Source organism: Pantherophis guttatus, chromosome 9, assembly GCF_059756535.1.
Source record: "Pantherophis guttatus breed Tessera chromosome 9, ASM5975653v1, whole genome shotgun sequence".
Classification (NCBI taxonomy): domain Eukaryota; kingdom Metazoa; phylum Chordata; class Lepidosauria; order Squamata; family Colubridae; genus Pantherophis; species Pantherophis guttatus.
Genome location: NC_142071.1, coordinates 27,042,224 through 27,064,449, shown reverse-complemented (window position 1 = coordinate 27,064,449; position 22,226 = coordinate 27,042,224). Strand labels below are relative to the sequence as shown.

General features: G+C 44.4%; 1 protein-coding gene across 8 annotated transcripts in view; it reads left to right on the top strand.

Annotated features, from left to right (window-relative positions):
- The window catches only part of GRAMD1B (GRAM domain containing 1B), a 213,299-nt gene that overhangs the window by 55,876 nt on the left and 135,197 nt on the right, over positions 1–22,226 (top strand). For 6 of the 8 annotated variants that reach the window (XM_087875685.1, XM_087875678.1, XM_087875679.1 and 3 more), the window contains one exon: positions 11,367–11,432. In XM_087875685.1, the coding sequence (XP_087731811.1) occupies positions 11,367–11,432 (66 nt within the window). Of the gene's footprint in view, positions 1–5,234; positions 5,357–11,366; positions 11,433–20,264; positions 20,875–22,226 lie in introns of those variants that run through there. The other 2 variants (XM_087875686.1, XM_087875684.1) reach the window with 2 other exon arrangements.

Here is a 22,226-nt window from a genome sequence, read left to right as displayed (position 1 = left end):
TTCTATTCTATTCTATTCTATTCTATTCTACTCTACTCTACTCTACTCTACTCTTCATTCCAATATTCTATTCTATTCTATTCTATTCTATTCTATTCTATTCTATTCTATTCTATTCTATTCTATTCTATTCTAAAAGGAAATTCACAACACTACGCTTCTCGGGTACATTAATTCTTCTGAGACCTCTTAAATAAAAAAAATAATAAATTTACCTCGGAGGGAATTATATTCTTTCCCTGCCACTGGTACCGAACAAAAGACAACTTCTTGCAAGAATAATTGACAAGACCTCGGGGAAGAGATCAAGGTAGTTAAAAAAAAAAGAGAGAGACTATTTCAGTGTTCTGTCTCATCGTGTCGTCTCTTACAATACATCACGTCTCGTTGTTTCTTATTTTCGGAGAGCATCACCCACCCAGTAGCTTCTAATGAAAAGAAGCCGAGGTCTGAGTCTGCACGCTACGTTTTCAGAATTTCACAATCGGAATAATTCGAAGGCTTCGGTGTTGAGTTGTTAATTAACTTGCAGTGGAAAAGAGAGAGAGAGAGAGAGAGAGAATGGCTTATTCCAGGGAGGGGGAGCTAATTTGGAAGGCAGAAAGGTCATTGTACATAAAACATCTGGATGCAAGTTGTACACATCACAATCCTACCTTTAACCTAGACAGATGTTCCTTTAGATAAGCCCTTCTGTTTATGATTGAACAGAAGAGAATACCAATAGCCTTTAGACTTATATACTGCTTCACAGTGCTTTACAGCCCTCTCTAAGAAGATTACAGTGTCAGCATATTGCCCCCAACAATCTGGGTCCTCATTTTAGTGACCGAGGAAGGATGGAAGGCTGTCAACCTTGGGCTGGTCAGGATTGAACTGCTGACAATCGGCATCCTAACCACTGTGCCACCACGGCCCTTCCTTCCTTCCTTCCTTCCTTCCTTCCTTCCTTCCTTCCTTCCTTCCTTCTTCCTTCCTTCCTTCCTTCCCACTTAGCAATAGCCCTTAGACTTATATACCGCTTCACAGTGCTTTTACAGCCCTTTCTAAGCGGTTTACAGAGTCCGCATATTTGCCCCCAACAATCTGGGTCCTCAAAAGAGCCTGGATAGCTCAACAGACAGAGCTCTGTAATTTAACAGCAGCTGTCTGCAATTACTGTAAGTTCGAATCTCGCCAGGCTCAAGGTTGATTCAGCCTTCCATCCTTTCTAAGGTAGGTTAAACGAGGACCCAGTTTGTGGGGGCAATAAGCTGACTTTGTATAAATATACAAAAGTATGAAGGCTATTGCTTAGCGAATTGTAAGCTGCCCTGAGTCTCTGGAGAAGGGCGGCATATAAATCTCCTTGCTCGTGCATGCACCTTCCATACATGCAAACGGCCTCCAAAACATGGCTAAATGGGACGGCATTACGTCAAGAGTGGGTGGGCGGGGCTTGCCGCAGTCGCCTATATCGATTTGCCCGAACTGGACAGTACCAGCTGAATCTCAGCACTGCCTTACCATTTGAGACAAATGGTTGTCCAATCTCTTCCCGAAAATCTCCAGTGATGGAGCACCCACAAGTTGTCGTTCCGCCGATTAATTGTTCTCGCCGTCAGGAAATGTATTCCTTAGTTCTAGGTTGGTTCTCTCTTTGATTGTCATTGATTGATTGTTCCCCAGAAGAAACACGGAATAGCCGTTCTCTCTGGCTTGCAACTTACCAACTCCATCATAAATCTGTTTTTGTAACCTGAAAATGAAAAAAAACAAAACCCCTGGGAATGGAGGTTTTTTGTCCTGAATTAGCAAGATTGTCTTCATCAACTTTGCAAAGCCTAAAGTAATTTCTGTTGCAGTTCTTCCTGGAACAGAACTTTTAAAAATTTCTTAGGCCATGGAACTTGTTAACTAAAACAATACGTTCCCAAAACTGATAGAAAATGAAATTTTGAGTGAATGGGGATGGTTTTGTTTTGTTTTTTGCCCTTGTCGCTCACAATCCTATGGGACGCAATGGCTCAGTGGCTAAGATGCTGAGCTTGTCGATCGAAAGGTCGGCAGTTCAGCGGTTCGAATCCCTAGCGCCGTGTAACAGGGTGAGCTCCCGTTACTTGTCCCAGCTTCTGCCAACCTAGCAGTTCGAAAGCACGTAAAAAATGCAAGTAGAAAAATAGGGACCACCTTTGGTGGGAAGGGAACAGCGTTCTGTGTGCCTTTGGCATTGAGTCATGCCAGCCACATGACCACAGAGACGTCTTCGGACAGCGTTGGCTCTTCGGCTTTGAAACGGAGATGAGCACTGCCCCCTAGAGTCGGGAACGACTAGCACATATGTGCAAGAGGAATCTTTACCTTTACCTTTAAGTATCTTTTTAAAGTTTGGTGAGGCCCTTTGTGTTTGGACTGCCTTCTTGTAAAGGACAGTTACATATTTCTACCTGTGGGTATGCAAATGTGCATGCATGCACGTGGGAATGTGAGTGTATCATATACAAGGTGTATTTTGTATATTTGGCTCTGATTGCATCTTTCTGAAAGACTTAAGTTGGTAATATTAACTTTTTTTTTTAAAGGTCTAACAGAGAGAAACGCATTTTCTCCAGTAGTCTATTAGGAGCAATTATTAGCCTATTAGGAGCAATTATTAGCCTATTAGAAGCAATTAATACGAAGCACTCATTTAGGTTCTTCGATACACATGGCCTGAAGTCAGCCGGGGTCCAAGAAAAAAAAAAACCTCCTAGCAAATTCACACAATAGCATTATAGACAGATTTGCAGTCTCCAAAAAGCTGTCATGGAATATGAGTATAATTTCTCATCTCGTGTGGAGAACGTTTCATGCATCTGTAATTGAATTGCCGTAGAAAGTGCTTTTTGGGGTTTGATGGGGCTAATTATTTCCCTCCTTTGTGGTTCTCTACCGCTATACCCACCGGAAGTTAGAACGGGTATGCAGAGGAAATAAATAACATCTAAGTGTCTTTAAATATTCCAGTTGGGAGAAATGATTCTTCCAGAGAGTCATGTATTCTTAAAAATATGCAAAAATACCAGGAATGATATTGGTTGAAAAGAATTGGTCGTTCAGAGCTTTCTAACTGCCAATAAAATCTTTATGGGCTAAAACATATTTCAAGCTAGACGGGAGGTAATTTACGGTTTTCTCATTCTCATCACGTTCAAGCAGTGGTGAAATCCAAATTTTTTTTTTTTACTACTGATTCTGTGGGCGTGGCTTGGTGGGAGTGGTGTGGCTTGGTGGGCATGGCAGGGGAAGGATACTGCAAAATCTCCATTCCCACCCCACTCCTGGGATAAGGATATTGCAAAGTCTCCATTCCCACCCCACTCCAGGGGAAGGATACTGCAAAATCTCTATTCCCTCCCCACTCCTGAGGGAAAGATATTGCAAAATCCCCATTCCCACCCCACTCCAGGGGAAGGATACTGCAAAATCTCCATTCCCACCCCTCTCCAGGGCAAGGATACTGCAAAATCCCCATTCCCTCCCCACTCCTGGAGGAAGGATATTGCAAAACCTCCATTCCCACCCCCACTCTGGGGCCAGCCAGAGGTGGTATTTGCCGGTTCTCCGAACTGCTCAAAATTTCCGCTACCGGTTCTGCAGAACCTGTCAGAACCTGCTGGATTTCACCCCTGCGTTCAAGGAACCAGATCTCCAAAAAAGAGAATCGCAATGAGAGTTGACATAGCCATAAGGATAATGGTTTTGTGTATGGATGGTGTGTGTGTGAGTGTGTGAGAAGGAGAAGGTTTGTTTATGTCTTGAACTTCTGCTTTCTCAAATATAGCAATAGATTACAGATTAATAGAGTTGGAAGGGATCTTGTAGGTCATCTAGTCCAACCCCTCGCCCAATCGCTTACAAAAGCGATTGTAAGACACTGAAAAGGATATGATTTCAGCCACAGTATTCCAAAATCACACTTGGCTTAATTTGTGTTGGTGTTTGCCTTGGTGGAATGAATGTATCAGGTGCGAAAAATCAGGGCCACACTTTAAGTGCCAATTAGTCCTCGAGTTATGACCACAATTGAGCCCAAAATTTACATTGCTAAGCGCAACGTTGGTCAAGTGAGTTTTGTCCCCGTTTTACGTCCTTTCTTGCCGCTGTTGTTAAGTGAATCACTGCAGAGGATAAGTTAGTAACCTGGTTGTTAAGTGAATCTGGCTTCCCCCTTGACTTTGCTTGTTCAGAAGGTCGCAAAAAGGGATCACATGATCCTGGGATATAAACCAGTTTGCCGAGCATCTGAATTCTGATCACGTGACCATGGGGATGTTGCGAAGGTCACGACTGGGAAAAATGGTATTGCTGTGTTGTTTGACATTACACGCATGTGTGGATGGCACACAAGCAAATTGCTGTGATGTTTGACATCACACACGTGTGGACGGTGCGTGCGAGCGAATTGCCGTGTTGTTTGACATCACACACATGTGTGCACGGCACACGTGAGCAAATTGCCATGTTGTTTGACATCGCATACATGTGTGGACGGCGCGCGTGAGAGAATTGCTGTGTTGTTTGATGTCGCGCACATGTGCAGATGGCACGTGCGAGCAAATTGCCGTGTTTTATGATGCCACACACATGCACGGATGGCTCACACACACGTTTCCGGTGCTGGGCGAACTGGTTGTAACAGTATGTGAAGCCCACATCTGGTTACGCCACATCACCGTAGGTCAAACAAGACTTCGTTATGCCGAAGGACGCTGTTTCTAATGTCGTTTCTACCCGCGAATACTGGAATCTTAGTTTTCTTAAGAAAGAGATAGCGGCTAGGGGAAAATCCCCGCCGATCAACAATGATTGTGGCTTGGCTAGGAGTAGGGAGGGCTTTGAAACTGAGAGACCAAGCAAAGCTCATCACTTCTTCACAATAAGGAAGGACTTATCTTATCTTCACCTGACTTCCAGAAAGCTAATCCTGCGGAAGGAGGGAGGGAGGGAGGGAGGGGCGAGAACAGGCTATTATTCAGTAGCATTTTGTCCAGTCACCTGAATGACCTTTGAACCTGAATGACTTTTGAATTGTGCCTGTTCAGCATCAAGCCAAGAATGACCCCAAGGAAAGTCTGACCGGGAAGGTTTAATCGTTAAATGGAGCAGGTTAATTTTTACTCCTGCGGGTTTTTTGCAAACTGCGGTTCCTTACGGTCATGTCCAGAACATTGAGCGGTCAGCCAAGGAGGAGAATGGGCTACTCTGGCCACCAAGCTGAGATTGACTCCGAGGAGTAAATCACAGTTCAATGGGGTGGAATTTAGTCTCTGCTAGGCCTGGGTCAAATCCTAGAGTTCTTGCACGGCGTTGATTCTGCTGGGACTTGACCGATGAGGTAAGAATCCTTTGCGAACTCTTCCTTGCAAAAAAAAATATGCCGGTTCTGCTTTAAGATCAGATCAGATTAACAGAGTTGGAAGGGACCTTGTAGGTCATCTAGTCCAACCCCCTCCCTACTCGATTTCTGACAGAGGACAATCCAGTCTCTTCTTGAAAGAGATGAAACTCCCACAACGTCCAAAGGCAACTTCTGTTCCACTTGGCTGATTGCTCTATCAGAAAATATCTCCCTATTTCCTTCTGACCAGGTTGACTCTCTCCTTTTTAAAATTTTACATAAAGTTTTTATTTTATTTTATAACTTATAAAAATTCCATTATTAGTTAAACAGTGTGTTTGTCTGGGTAGAAATATTTTTAGGAAATAATCATCAAAGTGTTTCCAACAATATTTATTACATTAATATTCATTGTATCGTAATGATAATATTAAGATTTGCTTATCCATTTTAACAAGCTTTTTTTTTCATTGTTCCTTTTCTTATAGTTTGTTTGTTTGTTTGTTTGTTTGTTTGTTTGTTTGTTTGTTTATTGGTTTGATTTATATGCCGCCCTCCTCCGGAGACTCAGGGCGGCTTACAATACATTAAGCAATAGCCTTCATACTTTTGTATATACCTGCTTAGTAGGGCTTTTGGCCCCCCCAAGCGGTTTTCTTTTTTATACAAAGTCATCTTATTGCCCCCACAATCCGGGTCCTCATTTTATCTACCTCAAAAGGATGGAAGGATGAGTCAACCTTGAGCCTGGTGAGATTTGAACTCGCAGTAATTGCAGGCAGCTGGCAGCTAAGTGCTATTTTAACAGCACTTTAGTCGGCTGCGCCACCAAGGCTCATTCTATATTTCTAACTTCTGTCAGGTTGAATCTCTCCTTGTTCAGTTTATCTCTCTTTATCGGAAGCAAAGGAAGAAATTTTGCATTTGAAAAGGGAGAAAAAAGGGGACAGGAAATCTGTACAGCATAATTGACGAGGCAATGAACTGGAAGCACAGAGGCAGATCAAGAATAAGCATTTAATATATATATATATATATATACATATCTGCTTTTTGTGTATTGTGGAACAGATTCCAACACCAACCCTTAAGAGTATGTGCTTCCCGCTCTGCAATGCAATCTTTGCTTTCTGAAGATTAGCAAGGCCAAAGTGGGTGAAAGTGATTACAAGATTACAACCGATTTATTTGCAGAAGGCTAAACAAAAAAAAGTAGGGATGCGATGGCTCAGTGGCTAAGATGCTGAGCTTGTCAGTCGAAAGGTTGGCAGTTCAGAGGTTCGAATTCCTAGTGCCGCGTAACGGGGTGAGCTCCTGTTCCATGTCCCAGCTTCTGCCAACCTAGCAGTTCAAAAGCAGGCAAAAAATGCAAGTAGAAAAATAGGGACCACCTTTGGTGGGAAGGGAACAGCGTTCCGTGCGCCTTTGGCATTTAATCATGCCGGCCACATGACCACGGAGACGTCTTCGGACAGCGCTGGCTCTTCGGCTTTGACACGGAGATGAGCACCGCCTCCTAGAGTCGGGAACAACTAGCACATATGTGCAAGGGGAACCTTTGCCTTTACCTTAAACAACAAAACCACAAAACACCAGCCTTCTGGAGACCAACTTCTTGTCTGTGATGGTAACCGGATATGCTGAGGAGGAATATCAGAATTTCACTGTCTTCATTGCTGCTCTCTGGGGATGTAGAAGGTCCATGAATGACTGCCAAAACATGGAGCTGTTGATAGAATAGATCCCGTTTCAAAATTTCTCCAGCTGCCTACATGCATTATTGAAATGCATTGAACTTCCTCTAGTCACCCACCGCTGAAAAGTCCCTTCATAGAAGGGCTGGGGGATTCTGGGAGTTGAAGTCCACCCATTGTCAGCGTCCCAGCACTGACATATATAAGGAGAGGAGAAGCTTGAATTTTTGCCTACTTAAGTCCTTTGAAGATTCTGTCTCCTGGGAGATGGGAGGGGGAGACATTCCTGTGATCTGACGGAGAAGGGATGAGGAAAGTGGCTTGGAAGATAGCCAATGAGACGCAGAGAATTGGGGATCGGAAAGGGAGGGATTGGGGGGGGCAAAGGTCAGTACTGACCGCGAAAGAGCCAGGGACAGATCACTATGCTCAATAAAATTTCCTCAAAGATCGGCAGTTTGGAAATTCATTTATTTTGAGATAGCATCGAAACCTGACACCCATCTTCAAGCTTCCAAGGTTGAGAAACACTGCCCTAGACCATTTCAATCAATCAATCAATCAATCAATCAATCAATCAATCAAAGAGCCTTGGTAGTACAGTGGTCTAAGGCACCCTGTTATTAAACTGGTTATTAAGACCTGCTGCCTGCAATTACTGCAGGTTCGAATCTCGCCAGGCTCAAGGTTGACTCAGCCTTCCATCCTTTCTAAGGTAGGTGAAATGAGGACCCAGTTTGTGGGGGCAATAAGCTGACTTTGTATAAATATACAAAAAGGATGAAGGCTATTGCTTAGCGCATTGTAAGCCGCCCTGAGTCTCCGAAGAAGGGCGGCATATAAATCTAAATAAAAAAAAAAATCAATCAATCAGAATAGAGGTGGAAGGGACCTTGGAGGTCTTCTAGTCCAACCCCCTGCTCAAGCATGAGACTCTGTATCAGTTGGCTGTCCAGTCTTTTCTTAAAAACCTCCAGTGATGAAATCCCTAAAACTTCTGAAGGCAAACCATTTCCACCGGTTAATAGCCTTTGGCGTTAGGAAATTTCTCCTTAAAATTATTGTAGGGGTCAGTGTGAATTAACTGTTCCAACAAGAGATAAAACAGAAGCAAGCACCTCCAACTCGGAAGCCCAAATCAGAGCCGTTTCTTGCCCGTCCCAAGAGATCTCTATAAATAGCATCGGCCAACCAATAGAAAATAACCCACAAGAGTGGATTCCCGAGCAACAGAATCCCAGCTAATTGTGTAATAATGACCGCAGGGAGCTTCAAAATCACAAGCCACTTGGCCTCATATGTCCTCTTTCTTAGCGCCACGCGGTATTTGCCACAGCTGCAAAAGGAAACGGTGACATCTCCTGGATGGAGGAGGCAATGTCTCCACCGGATTTCTCTCCGGCTCGGTTTTTCGGAAGGGCATTGCAATGAATTCCTCGGGTTCTCCATCCAGACTTCAGAGCATCAGGAGTAGAAGTCTCACCGCCTTCCCCCTGGGCTCTGGGGAGTCCAGGAAAAAAAGTCAGACGTCAAAAAAACAACAAAAAAAAACCCCTGGTATATCTACAGCATTATGGGCTGATGCTTGTATAAAAGTCTGTAGAGATTCTCCGTCTTGCAGGTCATGGTTGTCCCAAAGGTGCTTTTTTTCAGGAGGCAACTGGGCTTTCTTGTTTTTTCTTTTGAAGACGTTTCGCTTCTCATCTGAGAAGCTTCTTCAGCTCTGTCGGGATAGTGGGGAATGGAAGGATTTATATTCCGTGCAGACGGCTGGTCATTTGCATCCTTTTTAGAGGGTCCTTGAAGCACGAAAGAGGAATGGATTTCCAGAGGAAAAAAAACTGCAGACTACAGGTATCATTAGCACCGCTCAGGTGACCCTGAGGACACAGATAAACCTCCAAGTGCTTCAAGGACCCTCTAAAAGGATGCAAATGACCAGCTGTCTGCAAGGAGTATCAATCCTTCCATTCCCCACTATCCTAGTCAGAGCTGAAGAAGCTTCTTGGATGCGAAGCAAAACGTCTTCAAAAGAAAAAACAAGGAAGTCCAGTAGCCTCGTGAAAAAAAGCACCTTTGGGACATGATGGTTGTATAATTTTTGGAAATGTTTGTGGTTCTGTAGTAAGAAATTCACAACCCATGCTAAATGACGGTTTAGAATATTGTTGAAATAGGACATCACATATCTGTTTACAGATATTACTGATTTATCTTCCTTCCTTCCTTCCTTCCTTCCTTCCTTCCTTCCTTCCTTCCTTCCTTCCTTCCTTCCTTCCTCTTTCTCCCTTCCTCACTCTCTCTCTCTCTCCTTCCTTCCTTCCTTCCTTCCTTCCTTCCTTCCTCTTTCTCCCTTCCTCATTCTCTTTCTCCCTTCCTCTCTCTCTCTCTCTCTCTCCTTCCTTCCTTCCTTCCTTTCTTCCTTCCTCTTTCTCCCTTCCTCACTCTCTTTCTCCCTTCCTCTCTCTCTCTCTCCTTCCTTCCTTCCTTCCTTCCTTTTTCTCCCTTCCTCACTCTCTTTCACCCTTCCTCTCTCTCTCTCTCCTTCCTTCCTTCCTTCCTTCCTTCCTTCCTTCCTTCCTTCCTTCCTTCCTTCCTTCCTTCTTTCGAAGTCAGGGAAATCAGACTTGTAGGATGTAGGATGGCTTGGCCTAGATGGAGAGCTATGAAATTGTGGCCTTTCAGATGGGGCTGAACTACAACTCCCAGCGTTCCTCCCCACCAAGCTGACGTGAGCTTCTGGGAATTGTAGTTGCAACCTCTAGAATCTCCCCTCCCCTCCCCCCTCCGAGTTTCCTATCCCTGCAGTGGAGAAAATGCAGATGTGAATAATTCTTGAGTTGTGTGATTTTGATGCTGGTTAAAAAATACATCGTAAAAAGCTAAATCACCTTTGGCGAGACTGGAAGCATCCATCAACCGGGTTTATATCTTGATAAGATGATTTTGATGCCAGCGGGTGCTGTCATTCAGAGATGGTTTGAAGGCTAATTTTCCAGATTATGCGAGAAACCGGATACTCCCTTTAGGACTACAGCTTCCATTTCGGAATAGACATTCAATCTGAAGTATTTTAATCTGGTGATATTTTAAGCCCGAGGATATGTCGCAGTATGGCTTGAAGGATAGTTTCTGATTTTTATTTTTAGTCCTGTTTCCCATCATTTCCTTGCTTTAACGGTGTTATGTTTATTTATTTATACCTGTTTTATTAGATTTTTTGGAAGGCTGCCATCCTCCCAAATGGCTCTGGGCATAGTTAAAAAGAAAGGTTTGGCATTTAAAGAATGGGGCAGAGGGAAGGGGCATAATATTGTTGGGGTCCTAATAAAAATTGAGGAATGTATTGCAAAAAAAAAAAATATGTATTACATTTGGAAAACAAGACATCTGTATTGAATACACGCATAGGAAGTCTGTTTTCTTTCTTTTTTAATCTAAAAGAGATGCGTTCAGATTTTGCAACTCTAAAACTTGTGGATTTGAACAACCAGAATTCCCCAGCCAGGATGACTGGATGGGGAATTCTGGGAGTTGAAGTCCACAAGTCTTAAAGTGGCCAAGGTTGGACACCACTGATCAGTATTGTAAGAAAGAAGAATAAATTTGGTTATCACTTTTAAAGTGCTCCATGGCTTAGGACCTGGTTATCTACGGGACCGCCTGCTACCACCAATAGCCTCCTACCAGCCAGTACGCTCCCATAGAAAGGGGCTCCTCCGGGTGCCATCGGCCAAACCACGTCGACTGGCGGCCCACAGGGGGGGGAGCCTTCTCTGTGGGGGCACCTACGATCTGGAACGAGCTCCCCCCGGAGATACGGAGGATCCCGGATCTGCGCACCTTCCGTCACGCGCTTAAGACTTTTTTTATTTCATCAAACTGGCCTGGCCTAAATCTTCTCCCCTTTTTAAACAAAAATTTCAATTTGGTTTTAAATTATGGGGTATTTTTAAATTTGTTCAGCCAAATTATTTAATTCGTTTTTATTCTATTTTAAATTTTTGTATTTATGTGTTTTACTCCGTGGCTGTTCACCGCCCTGAGTCCTTCGGGAGTAGGGCGGTATAGAAATTTAATAAAATAAAAATAAATAAATAAATAAAATAAATACATTCAAGTAAGATTTCGGGAAATCTCTTCCTTACTGTCTGTTAAAATCAAAACTAAGGGGAAAAAAAAAATAAGAGAACAAGGACATGCCACTTATAAATGAGCATGATTAAGCTTTCATTTGTATGTGCAACCAATTGGTTTAACTATTCGTTTAAGAGTCACTCCCTTTGTCTCTCATATTTTGCTTGTTTCTACAGCAGCCAACACAGCAATCATGAGGATGAACCCTCCCGATTTCTGAGCCCGGGACTACGTGATGACAGGTAAGTAACTGGAAGAAAAGATTAATTGATGGGTTGAATAATGCACAATTTTTCCCAACCTGGTAACCTCGGACACATCAAGATTCTTTCCATTCTGGTCCAGGAAAGACCAGCAGAGAGTAACATCTGTTTTCTTGTGGAGTTTCTCTCCAGCCTTGGAGATCTGAATACAAAGCCTGTTTGCAGCCCAATTTCCAAGGTTGTCATAGAAGACTTAGACTTACGATAACTTTTTGTCTCACTTTGAATGTACACTAATCGGTGTACATTAAAATGAAATTTTGTTGCATGCGGCTCTCAAAGAGTCCCCACCTCCAATATACACTACGTATCTAGTGTTTTATGATGAGCGTATTTTACAATGACTATGTTCATGATCTATCACTATTGTTGTATGTACATTGAGAGCTTACGTACCGGAAACAAATTCCTTGTGTGTCTAATCACACTTGGCCAATAAAGAATTCTATTCTATTCTATTCTATTCTATTCTATTCTATTCTATTCTATTCTATTCTATTCCATTCCATTCCATCCCATTCCATTCCACTCCATCCACTCCATATTTTCTATTCTATTCTATTCTATTCTATTCTATTCTATTCTATTCTATTCTATTCTATTCTATTCTATTCTATTCTATTCTATTCTATTCTATTCTATTTCTATTCTATTCCTATTCCTATTCCATTCCTATTCCTATTCCTATTCCTATTCCACTCCACTCCACTCCATTCTATTCTTCATTCCAATATCCCATCCCATCCCATCCCATCCCATCCTATCCTTCGCTTCAATATTCTATTCTACTCTACTCTACTCTACTCTTTTCTACTCTACTCTACTCTACCCTACCCTACCCTACCCTACCCTATTCCTATTCCTATTCCTATTCCTATTCCTATTCCTATTCCTATTCCTATTCCTATTCCTATTCCTATTCCTATTCCTATTTCTATTCCTATTCCTATTTCTATTTCTATTCCACTCTACTCCACTCCATTCTATTCTTCATTCCAATATCCCACCCCATCCCATCCCATCCCATCCTATCCTTCACTTCAATATTCTATTCTACTCTACCCTACCCTACCCTACCCTACCCTACCCTACCCTACTCTATTCTATTCTATTCTATTCTATTCTATTCTATTCTATTCTATTCTATTCTATTCCTATTCCTATTCCTATTCCTATTCCTATTCCTATTCCTATTTCACTCCACTCCATTCTATTCTTCATTCCAATATCCTATCCCATCCCATCTCATCCTTCACTCCAATATTCTATTCTATTCTGTTCTGTTCTATTCTATTCTACTCTACTCTACCCTACCCTACTCTACCCTACCCTACCCTGTTCTATTCTATTCTATTCTATTCTGTTCTGTTCTGTTCTGTTCTGTTCTGTTCTGTTCTATTCTATTCTATTCTATTCTATTCTCATGACTAAATAAATATATATATAATCATGGCTTGAGTGAGTAGAAGGCAATCCAACATTTCATAAACAGAGAAAAATAGCATACCAATAGAAGAGAAATACAGTATTTGTAGTTCAAGGTTGACCTGTGGGGGGTCCTTGGTGCTCTCTGAGCTTGATGGTTTTCTTGCAGACATTTCATGACCCAACTAGGTAACATCATCAGTGCTGGAAGGGTAGGGGGTTGGGGTTTGCTCTCTGGTTTATATACAGATGGATTTCTCTGTTGGTGTTGGTAAGAGCCATCAACAGGCACACAGAGATAAACAATGTCTACATCCTAAGCCAGACATTTGTTAATTTATTACCTTTCTTTTGACACCGTTGTTAAGTGAATCACTGCGATTGTTAAGTTAGTAGCAGGGTTGTTAAAATGAATCTGATGTCCCCATTGACTTTGCTTCTCAGACGTTTGCAAAAGTTTATCACATGACCCTGGGACACCCCAACTGTCATAAATATGAGTCAGTTGTCAAGTGTCTGAATGTCGATCACAATGACCGAAGGGATGCTGCAACGGCCATAAGTGTGAAAACCGCTCATCAGTCACTTTTTCATAAGCGTCGTCGTAACTTTGAATGGCCACTAAACAAACCGTTGTGAGTTGAGGAGTACCCGTTGTCTGTTTTGTTGTTGTTGTTGTGGTTTGTTTCCTTCTTAGCTTTTTCATTGCCTTTTTGGAATGGCATGTGAATGAGTACGAACTCTCCTTCCCAGTGGTGGTATTCAGCTGGTTTAGACCGGTTCGGGAAAACCGGTAGTGGCGACCTGTGGGTGGGCCTGCCCCTGCCCTGCCCCGCCCCAGCACTGTTCTGCCCCAGCTACAGACCCCAAAGAATGCAGCACACACAAAGTCTGTACAAACCTTAGTTTACTAAAATAAAATCAGGGTTTTTTTTTCAAACAAAGGCTGTTAATTAACTTTCTTAACAGCCTGCAAGAATCCAAAGAATAAATAATCTTAATCTTACTATGGTTGGCAGAAAGCCCAGAAGCAATTTGCAGAGAACTAAGATCAAGGCACGAAGGAGAGTGAACGAAGTTGTTCCCTGCAAATTGCTTCAGTCGGCGTTCTTCCTTAAATAGGCTAAGGGAGTGGCCAATTAGCCCCAAGCCTTATTCTCGAGGAGACCTTCTCCTGAGGAGCCACTCCTGCCTTTTAACATCTCTGCGCACCCGCGCATCGAGAAGAGGCTCCTCCTCTTCATCCTCTTCATTTAAGGGAGCTTCTGGAGGTTCTGAAGGCCCTGGCTGAATCCCTGCCTCCGGCACCACGTCTTCTCCAGCCTCCTCACTGTCCGACTCGAGTGCCAGTTGCACAGGATGCTGGCAGAGCACCACACCAGCCTCCTCACTGTCCAAATCAGCCACCAGCCACACAGGCTGTGTACGGGCCACAACACGGCACTATGCCATCTTATTTAGCCACATTTTCTAAGTGCAAGCCACGAGAGAGAGAGCAAAGCTCATGCATGGAAGTCCAGGCATATGCACGAAAGGCGCACGCACGAGCACATTTTCGGTGCGTGGCAAACCGATGGTAAAATTATGCGAAACCCACCTCTGCCCCTCCCCAGTCTCCTTACAGAGGAATGGAGATTATAGGGAAAAGAAGCAAGGAGAAAGAGAATGTAATTTGAGTAGGAAACCTAATGTACTTTCTGATTTATGATAACTTCATACCGCAGCATCAGTGCAAAAAAAAAAAGGGGGGAAACATAAAAAGTGAAACTCATTCACGGGACTTTCTTTCCAGCCAGATTTGCAAAATATGCTTTGCCTTCTGAAATTTTTTTTTCCCCCAATAGCAGAAAAAACAATTCTTCCCCTCCACCCCCGATATAATTTACATTTAGACTGCAATTTTTCGACTGCCGCAGAATGGTCTCTTCTCTTCTGTTTCTCAGTATTCTCCCATTGTGTTTTATTTAACTTCCTTACCCAAAGCTGTTATTTCCTGGGGGTGGGGGCGCTGGTGGAAATATGGAAGCCAGATGGTTGCGATCACTACTCAAGACGTTAACTTCCGGATCCAACAATGAGGGGAGCCAAGAGGCATTCAATTCTTACTTGAATTCTTTCTCTAGCATCCTCAGGCACAGGAGTGGGATGCTGGGAATCGTGCTGCAGCTACTCCTTGAAGTTCAGAATATACAGTAGTGGCCAAAAATTGTGGAAACCTTTTGGGAAAAGTGTATTTTTGAGGTTTGGTGGCTAATAACACCTCTTTGTGTGTGTGTGTGTTTTTCAAGATAATCCTATTCCTCTGCTGGAATGGCCTTGGAAAGCCCAGATTTTAACTCAATTGAAAATCTATGGAGTTTTTTTAAAATTTGATTTATATGCCGCCCTTCTCCGGAGACTCAGGGCGGCTTACAATGCGTTAAGCAATAGCCTTCATACTTTTGTATATTTATGCAAAGTCAGTTTATTGCCCCCACAAACTGGGTCCTCATTTAACCTACCTTAGAAAGGATGGAAGGCTGAGTCAACCTTGAGCCTGGTGAGATTCGAACTTACAGTAATTGCAGACAGCTGGTGTTAATCACAATGCTTTTAGTCTGCTGAGCTACCGGGCCCGAGTTGACTAAAGAAACTTCTTAGTCAGAAGCGACCCAGCAATAAAACCCAGTTAATAGAAGCAATCCTTCAATCTCGGTTTCACAATCACATGATAACAGCTGCAGAACTCAAAGACTTGGTTCACTCCACGGGAAGAAGTTGTAAGGCCGTAGTTCATGCTAAAGGTTACCCAACTAAGGATTAACTGACAGGGTGATATATCTGTGTATATCTCGTTTTTTCTATGGTGATCGTTTTTGTATGTCTCGTTTTTTTCTACGTGTTTCACTTTTCTTCTTTATACTGGGACTGCTATTCTAATAGCAAATCCTTCCTAATAGTTATCGCATTACATTCTTGATTAAATTATTTTTCCATTGTTATATAATTTTATGGTACTACTCCAAAAAAAAAAAAAAAGTGGTGTTATTAACTAGTTTTAGAAAATACACTTTCTCCAAAAGTGGGCTTTTTTGATCATAGTGCGAAACGGGGCCTTCTCTGCTCCCAAATTAACATTCAAATTGCCTTAAATCAAGCTGATGGCTAATATCCAAATTTAGTAAAGTTGCTGTGCGGAAAATCATGATTCTCTAGGGATAGACGCATGTAAACAGTTAGTAGGGTTATTTCTTTTTTTTTTTTTTTTTAAAAAAACAAACCTTAACTTTTAAAATTAATTTTTACTGAAGAATTTGAGGGTTGTTCCTTGAGACACTTGAAAGCCATATTGGATCACTGGGATTTTGTCTAACGATTGGATAAAGTGGTTGTGAAGCTTCCACACTCATTGAAAACCAGCAACGGATTAAAAAAATGGGACTCTTGATATCGGTCAAGGCTCTGTTATAATTGGCTCCATACTTTCTTTCTTCTCTCTAGGCTGCAACCCGTTGCTGTTTCTCTTGTCTTTGCCATGGTAGCTCTACCGATGGTAGTAAAAGCTGGAAAGAAAATGTTCCTCAGTCTAAAGAGAACAACGAGTCCCGCTGAGGGCCAATTAATAACCCAAGGGAGAACCGAGCTGTTGAGAATTACTATTCGGTGGCTGAGCCTTTTCTTCCATATGTTTCCCTCCAATTATCCAGGCCCTTGTAGAAATGGTTACCCTGGAGGAAATAAGAGGGAACAAAGCAGATAAACCATACTCTGCTCTGAAAAGTTTAAATCCCTCCCTCCCTCTATTTCCTCCCTCCCTCCCTTCCCTTCCTTCCTTCCTTCCTTCTTCCCTCTATTTCTTTCTTTCCTTCCTTCCTTCTTCCTTCCTTCCTTTCTTCCTTCTTTCCTTCCTTCCTTCCTTCTTCCCTCCCTCCCTCTATTTCTTTCCTTCCTTCCTTCCTTCCTTCTTCCCTCTATTTCTTTCTTTCCTTCCTTCCTTCTTTCTTTCCTTCTTTCCTTCCTTCTTCCCTCCCTCCCTCTATTTCTTTCCTTCCTTCCTTCCTCCCTCTATTTCTTTTTCCTTCCTTCCTTCTTTCTTTCCTTCTTTCTTTCTTTCCTTCCTTCTTCCCTCCCTCCCTCTATTTCTTTCTTTCCTTCCTTCCTTCTTTCTTTCCTTCCTTCCTTCTTTCTTTCCTTCCTTCTTCCCTCCCTCCCTCTATTTTTTTCTTTCCTTCCTTCCTTCCTTCTTTCTTTCCTTCCTTCTTCCGTCCCTCCCTCTATTTTTTTCTTTCCTTCCTTCCTTCTTTCTTTCCTTCCTTCCTTCTTTCCTTCCTTCTTTCCTTCCTTCCTTCCTTCCTTCCTTCTTTCTTTCCTTCCTTCCTTCCCTCCCTCCCTCCCTCCCTCTAATTCTTTCCTTCCTTCCTTCCTTCCTTCCTTCCCTCCCTCCCTCTATTTCTTTCCTTCCTTCCTCCCTCTATTTCTTTCTTTCCTTCCTTCCTTCTTTCTTTCCTTCCTTCTTTCTTTCCTTCCTTCTTCCCTCCCTCCCTCTATTTCTTTCTTTCTTTCCTTCCTTCCTTCCTTCTTTCTTTCCTTCCTTCTTTCTTTCCTTCCTTCTTCCCTCCCTCCCTCTATTTCTTTCTTTCCTTCCTTCCTTCCTTCCTTCTTTCTTTCCTTCCTTCCTTCCTTCCTTCTTTCTTTCCTTCCTTCTTTCTTTCCTTCCTTCTTCCCTCCCTCCCTCTATTTCTTTCTTTCTTTCCTTCCTTCCTTCTTTCTTTCCTTCCTTCCTTCCTTCCTTCCTTCCTTCCTTCCTTCCTTCCTTCCCTCCCTCCCTCCCTCCCTCCATTTCCTTCCTTCCAGATGGGTCTTACTTGATTTTTGTGTGTGAGCGATTGAATACTCGAACAACAGAGTTGGGAGGGACCTTGGAGGTCTTCTAGTCCAACCCCTTGCTCAGGCAGGAAACCCTATACCCATGATGGTGAACCTATGGCACGCATGCCACAGTTGGCACACGTACCCATATTGGTGGGCACGTGAGCTCAGCTCTGGCGCGCCCTAGATGATTTTCGGGCTTTCTGGGCCCATCAGAAGTAGGGAAACAGGCTGTTTCCTGCCTCCGGAGGGCCTCGGGGGTGGGTGGGGGGGAAGGCCATTTTCGCCCTCCCCAGACTCCTAGAAAGGCTCTGGAGGCTGGTGAGAGAGAAAAAAGGGCCTACTGGGCCATTGCATGCCAGGAGTGAGGGCGGGGAGGGAGTTCGCGAGGGAATGCGCAGAGGCAGGGCACATAGAATTATGGGTGAGGGCATGCGCGTGTGTGACCCCCCCCCCCGCTCCCGGCACGCAATGGCAAAGAGGTTAGTCATCACTGCCCTGTACCATTTCAGACAAAGGGTTGTCCAGTGTCTTCTTGAAAACCTCCAGCGATGAAGCACCCACAACTTCTCAAGGCAGGTCCTTCCACCGATTCATTGTTCTCACTGTCAGGAAATGCCTCCTTAGTTCAGTTATCTTAGATTGGACCCTTGGTTTGAAAACTCCTGCATTATGCACACATAACAAGTCGTGCCTCTTATTGAAGAAGGAATGACTGAAGAGCACTCAAGATTAAGATTTAGGGCTGCCAAAAAAAGCTTCCTCTGTCAATGTCTTCATTTTCTTGTGTGTCCCTTTACCTGGGGAGTCCCTCACCTGTTTCAGGAAGGAAAGGGAACTTGAAAAGCGCTAAGGTTTTTATAGCAGCATTGAGGAAGGAATGGAACAGATTTTCAGACGAGAGGAATCCGTCCTTTGGATCAGTGGTGGAATTCAAATTTTTTTACTACCGGTTCTGTGGGCGTTGGCTTGGTGGGCGTGACGTGGCTTGGTGGGTGTGGCTTGTACGTGGCTTGGCTTGATGGGCATGGCTTGGTGGGTGTGTGGCATGGCATGGCATGGCTTGGTAGGCATGGCAGGGGAAGGATACTGCAAAATCTCCATTCCCACTCCACTCCTGGGGGAAGAATATTGCAAAATCTCCACTCTGGGGCAGCCAGAGGTGGTATTTGCCAGTTCTCCGAACTGCTCAAAATTTCCGCTACTGGTTCTCCGAACTACTCAAAATTTCCGCTACTGGTTCTCCGAACTGCTCAAAATTTCCGCTACCAGCTCTCCAGAACCTGTCACAACCTGCTGAATTTCACCCCTGCTTTGGATGCAATCTGGGTCATATCTTTAAAAGGGACCCCGGCTCTGGAAAAGTGACAGTCACAAAGTCCTTGACGTGTAGTCAAAAAAGGCCAAGAGTCCCCCCCCCCAATCGAAGCCCCTTTTCGGTCTTCCACCTTCTTTAGTCAGAAGAGGGCTCCAAACACTCAACATCCAATGGATGGAAACTAATCAAGGAAGACTAATATGATCTGCCTAATGACTGGCTGGGTGGGCGTGGCTAGATGGTCAGGTGACTGGGTGGGTGTGGCCAACTCTGTGTCACTCACGTCAAGGGGTATCTCGCCGGCCTCTACTCACCCCTCCCTCCCAGCCACTCATTGCCTCCCCACCAGGGCTCCATAGGGCCCCAACAGGAAGCAGGTGTTGGAGCTAAGCAGCCACCGCGAGAAAGAGTTAGCAAAACAGCTCAGTTCAAATTGGATCTGACCGAGAAGGAGGCTCAGCAGAAGCACCTCACTGAGGACTAGGAGCATAGGCTTTCCAAGCAGAGGAAAGATCTGCGGGGGTGCAAGGCCAGATACTGGCACCTGGAGGCTCAGCAGGCTGAGATGGTCAGCCAGTTCCAGGCCATGATGCGGTTCCACTGGAACGAGGTCCTCCAGCTCTTCGCCACCAGCGGCGCTTCCCTCCAGCCTTCGCCCGAAGCCCCACACCAGGAGGCTGAAGCAGACCCCAATTTCTGCCCCCCTCCAACCCGCACAAAAAGACCTCAAAGGGGGAGACTCTCTGCAGCAACACACCGTTCATTGCGTACTTCTGGCCCAGGGACCGTAGTTTGAGGACCTCTGATTTAGTGCAATATAAAAAAATGCCAATAATTTTTCTGCGGACCATCACAGTTTTCTCGCAGACCATCAGTTGGTGACCGCTGGACTAGAAGACCTCCGAGGTCCTTTCTGACTTTGTTCTTCTGTGATTAAAAAAAAAAAAAAAAACCCTATCCTGGCCAGAAGATCTTCTCTGAGAACCTCTTGCTCCTGGAGGCTTGTGTTGGTACACGTGTCTGCGTGTCCTGAGTAGAGACTCAACGCTCTCTTGTGCCACCTGCTTCAGTTGATCAGGTGCTCCTTCCACCCGTTTATTTGCTGATGATGGCAGGAGGGAGCAAGCTTTGAGCTCCTCGGGGGAGGGAAAATGTTGTTTTCAGGTGCTGCGTTGGGATTTCAGGACCAGAGGCTCAACCTTTCTGGTAGCAGACACTGCAGCTGACATCATGCCCAGGTGGAGCTCGGCAGACAGGGCTAGTTTGTTTTTGGAGAACTGGGGCAGAGAAGACCTCGTATCCACCTCAAAATACACACACACACACACACGGAAAGAAGACTGAGCAGCTGCACCGCGGTTCCCGAAAAGAAGCAATCAAAATTATCCGGCCAAGATTGTTTTAGTTCTCAGAAGTGGGAGAAAGACTGAGGAAGGAGGCTGTTTGGGGGAAATCTGGTGAACATCGTGCCATCCAGAAGCTCTTTCTTCTGGAGACCTGAAACCTATGGAGTTATCCCTCTAAGGAATCTTGACTTGAGAAGAGAAAGGCCCATGCACCAAGCGTCCAATTCAAACATTGCCTTTTGGACCTGTTTCTATGGCCTGGACTCCGAAGCAACGTTTCCTTCAGGACTAGACATCTGGGGCACCTTGAGAACTTCAGGGAAGCTTTCTATGGGTTGTGGTCTACAGCGTTACCCACCAACACTCGGCCAAGCACAGTCATGGTCCAGAACCTCCATTCCAAGAAGATCAACTTAGGTACAAAGCAGACTTGCCATCTCCGGTTAGATTCCTTGAGAAAAAAGTTCTCCTTTCTCAGACTTATGTAAGTATATCTGGTATATCCTTGGACGGCAGGGCTGTCTCTTGCTAAAGCTGGGGGTAGAAGTGGGAGAGGGGATTAGAGCGGCATGGTGAGATCGTGCCCAGTTGCTTTGGGGGACACAAACAGATCAACCAGCAGGTTGAAACGAAATTAGATCTCCCGGTCGTCTGTTTTTTCAGCCTTATTCTGCTTCTGAACGAACGATCCAGTAATTGTCTTTAATACCGGTTGATGGACATGCTCTCCAGTTATTGATTTAATCCTTTTTCAAGCCAGCTAAAATAAGAGCTACGGGATGCGGTGGCTCAGTGGCTAAGACGCTGAGCTTGTCAATCGAAAGGTGGGCAGTTCAGCGGTTCGAATCCCTAGCGCCGCATTACGGGGTGAGCTCCCGTGACTCGTCCCAGCTTCTGCCAACCTAGCAGTTCGAAAGCACGTAAAAGATGCAAGTAGAAAAAGAGGGACCACCTTTGGTGGGAAGGGAACAGCGTTCTGTGCGCCTTTGGCATTGAGTCATGCCGGCCACATGATCACGGAGACGTCTTCGGACAGCGCTGGCTTTTCGGCTTTGAAACGGAGATGAGCACCGCCCCCTAGAGTCGGGAACGACTAGCACATACGTGCGAGGGGAACCTTTACCTTTACCTAAAATAAGAGCTGCCTTTAGAACCTCTGGTGGTGGATTCCATAAATTGGAAGTAGGTTTTTTCCTCATAAACAGTAACAGAGGTGGAAGGGACCTTGGAGGTCATCTAGTCCAACCCCCTGGAAGGGACCCTGAGGGGCTGAGTGGGCTCTGGGTAGGGGAATCTGAAGGGGGAGGGACAGATCCCAGGGAAATACAGAACAGTAAGTTGGGGGCGGGTTTCGACCTTCTATTGAAGGCAGGACAAGAAGCAACGGATGGAAACTAACCAAGGAAAGGGCCCGCCTAGGATTAAGGAGAAATTACCCGACAGTTAGAACAATTAATCCTTGGAATGGATTATTCCTAGAAGTTGTTGGACTAGAAGACCTCCAAGGTACCCCTTCCAACTCTGTTATTTTGCTATTCTTTTTTCCTTCTTTCCTTCCTTCCTTCCTTCCTTCCTTCCTTCCTTCCTTCCTTCCTTCCTTCCTTCCTTCCTTCTTTCTTTCTCCATCACTGGAGGTTTTCAAGAAGAGATTGGAGAGCCATTTGTCTGAAATGGTATAGGATTTCTTGCTTGATCAGGGGGTTGGACTAGAAGACATCCAAGGTCCCTTCTCCTACGGTTATTCTCATACTCTTCCTTCCTTCCTTCCTTCCTTCCTTCCTTCCTTCCTTCCTTCCTTCCTTCCTTCCTTCCTCCCTCCCTCCCTCCCTCCCTCCC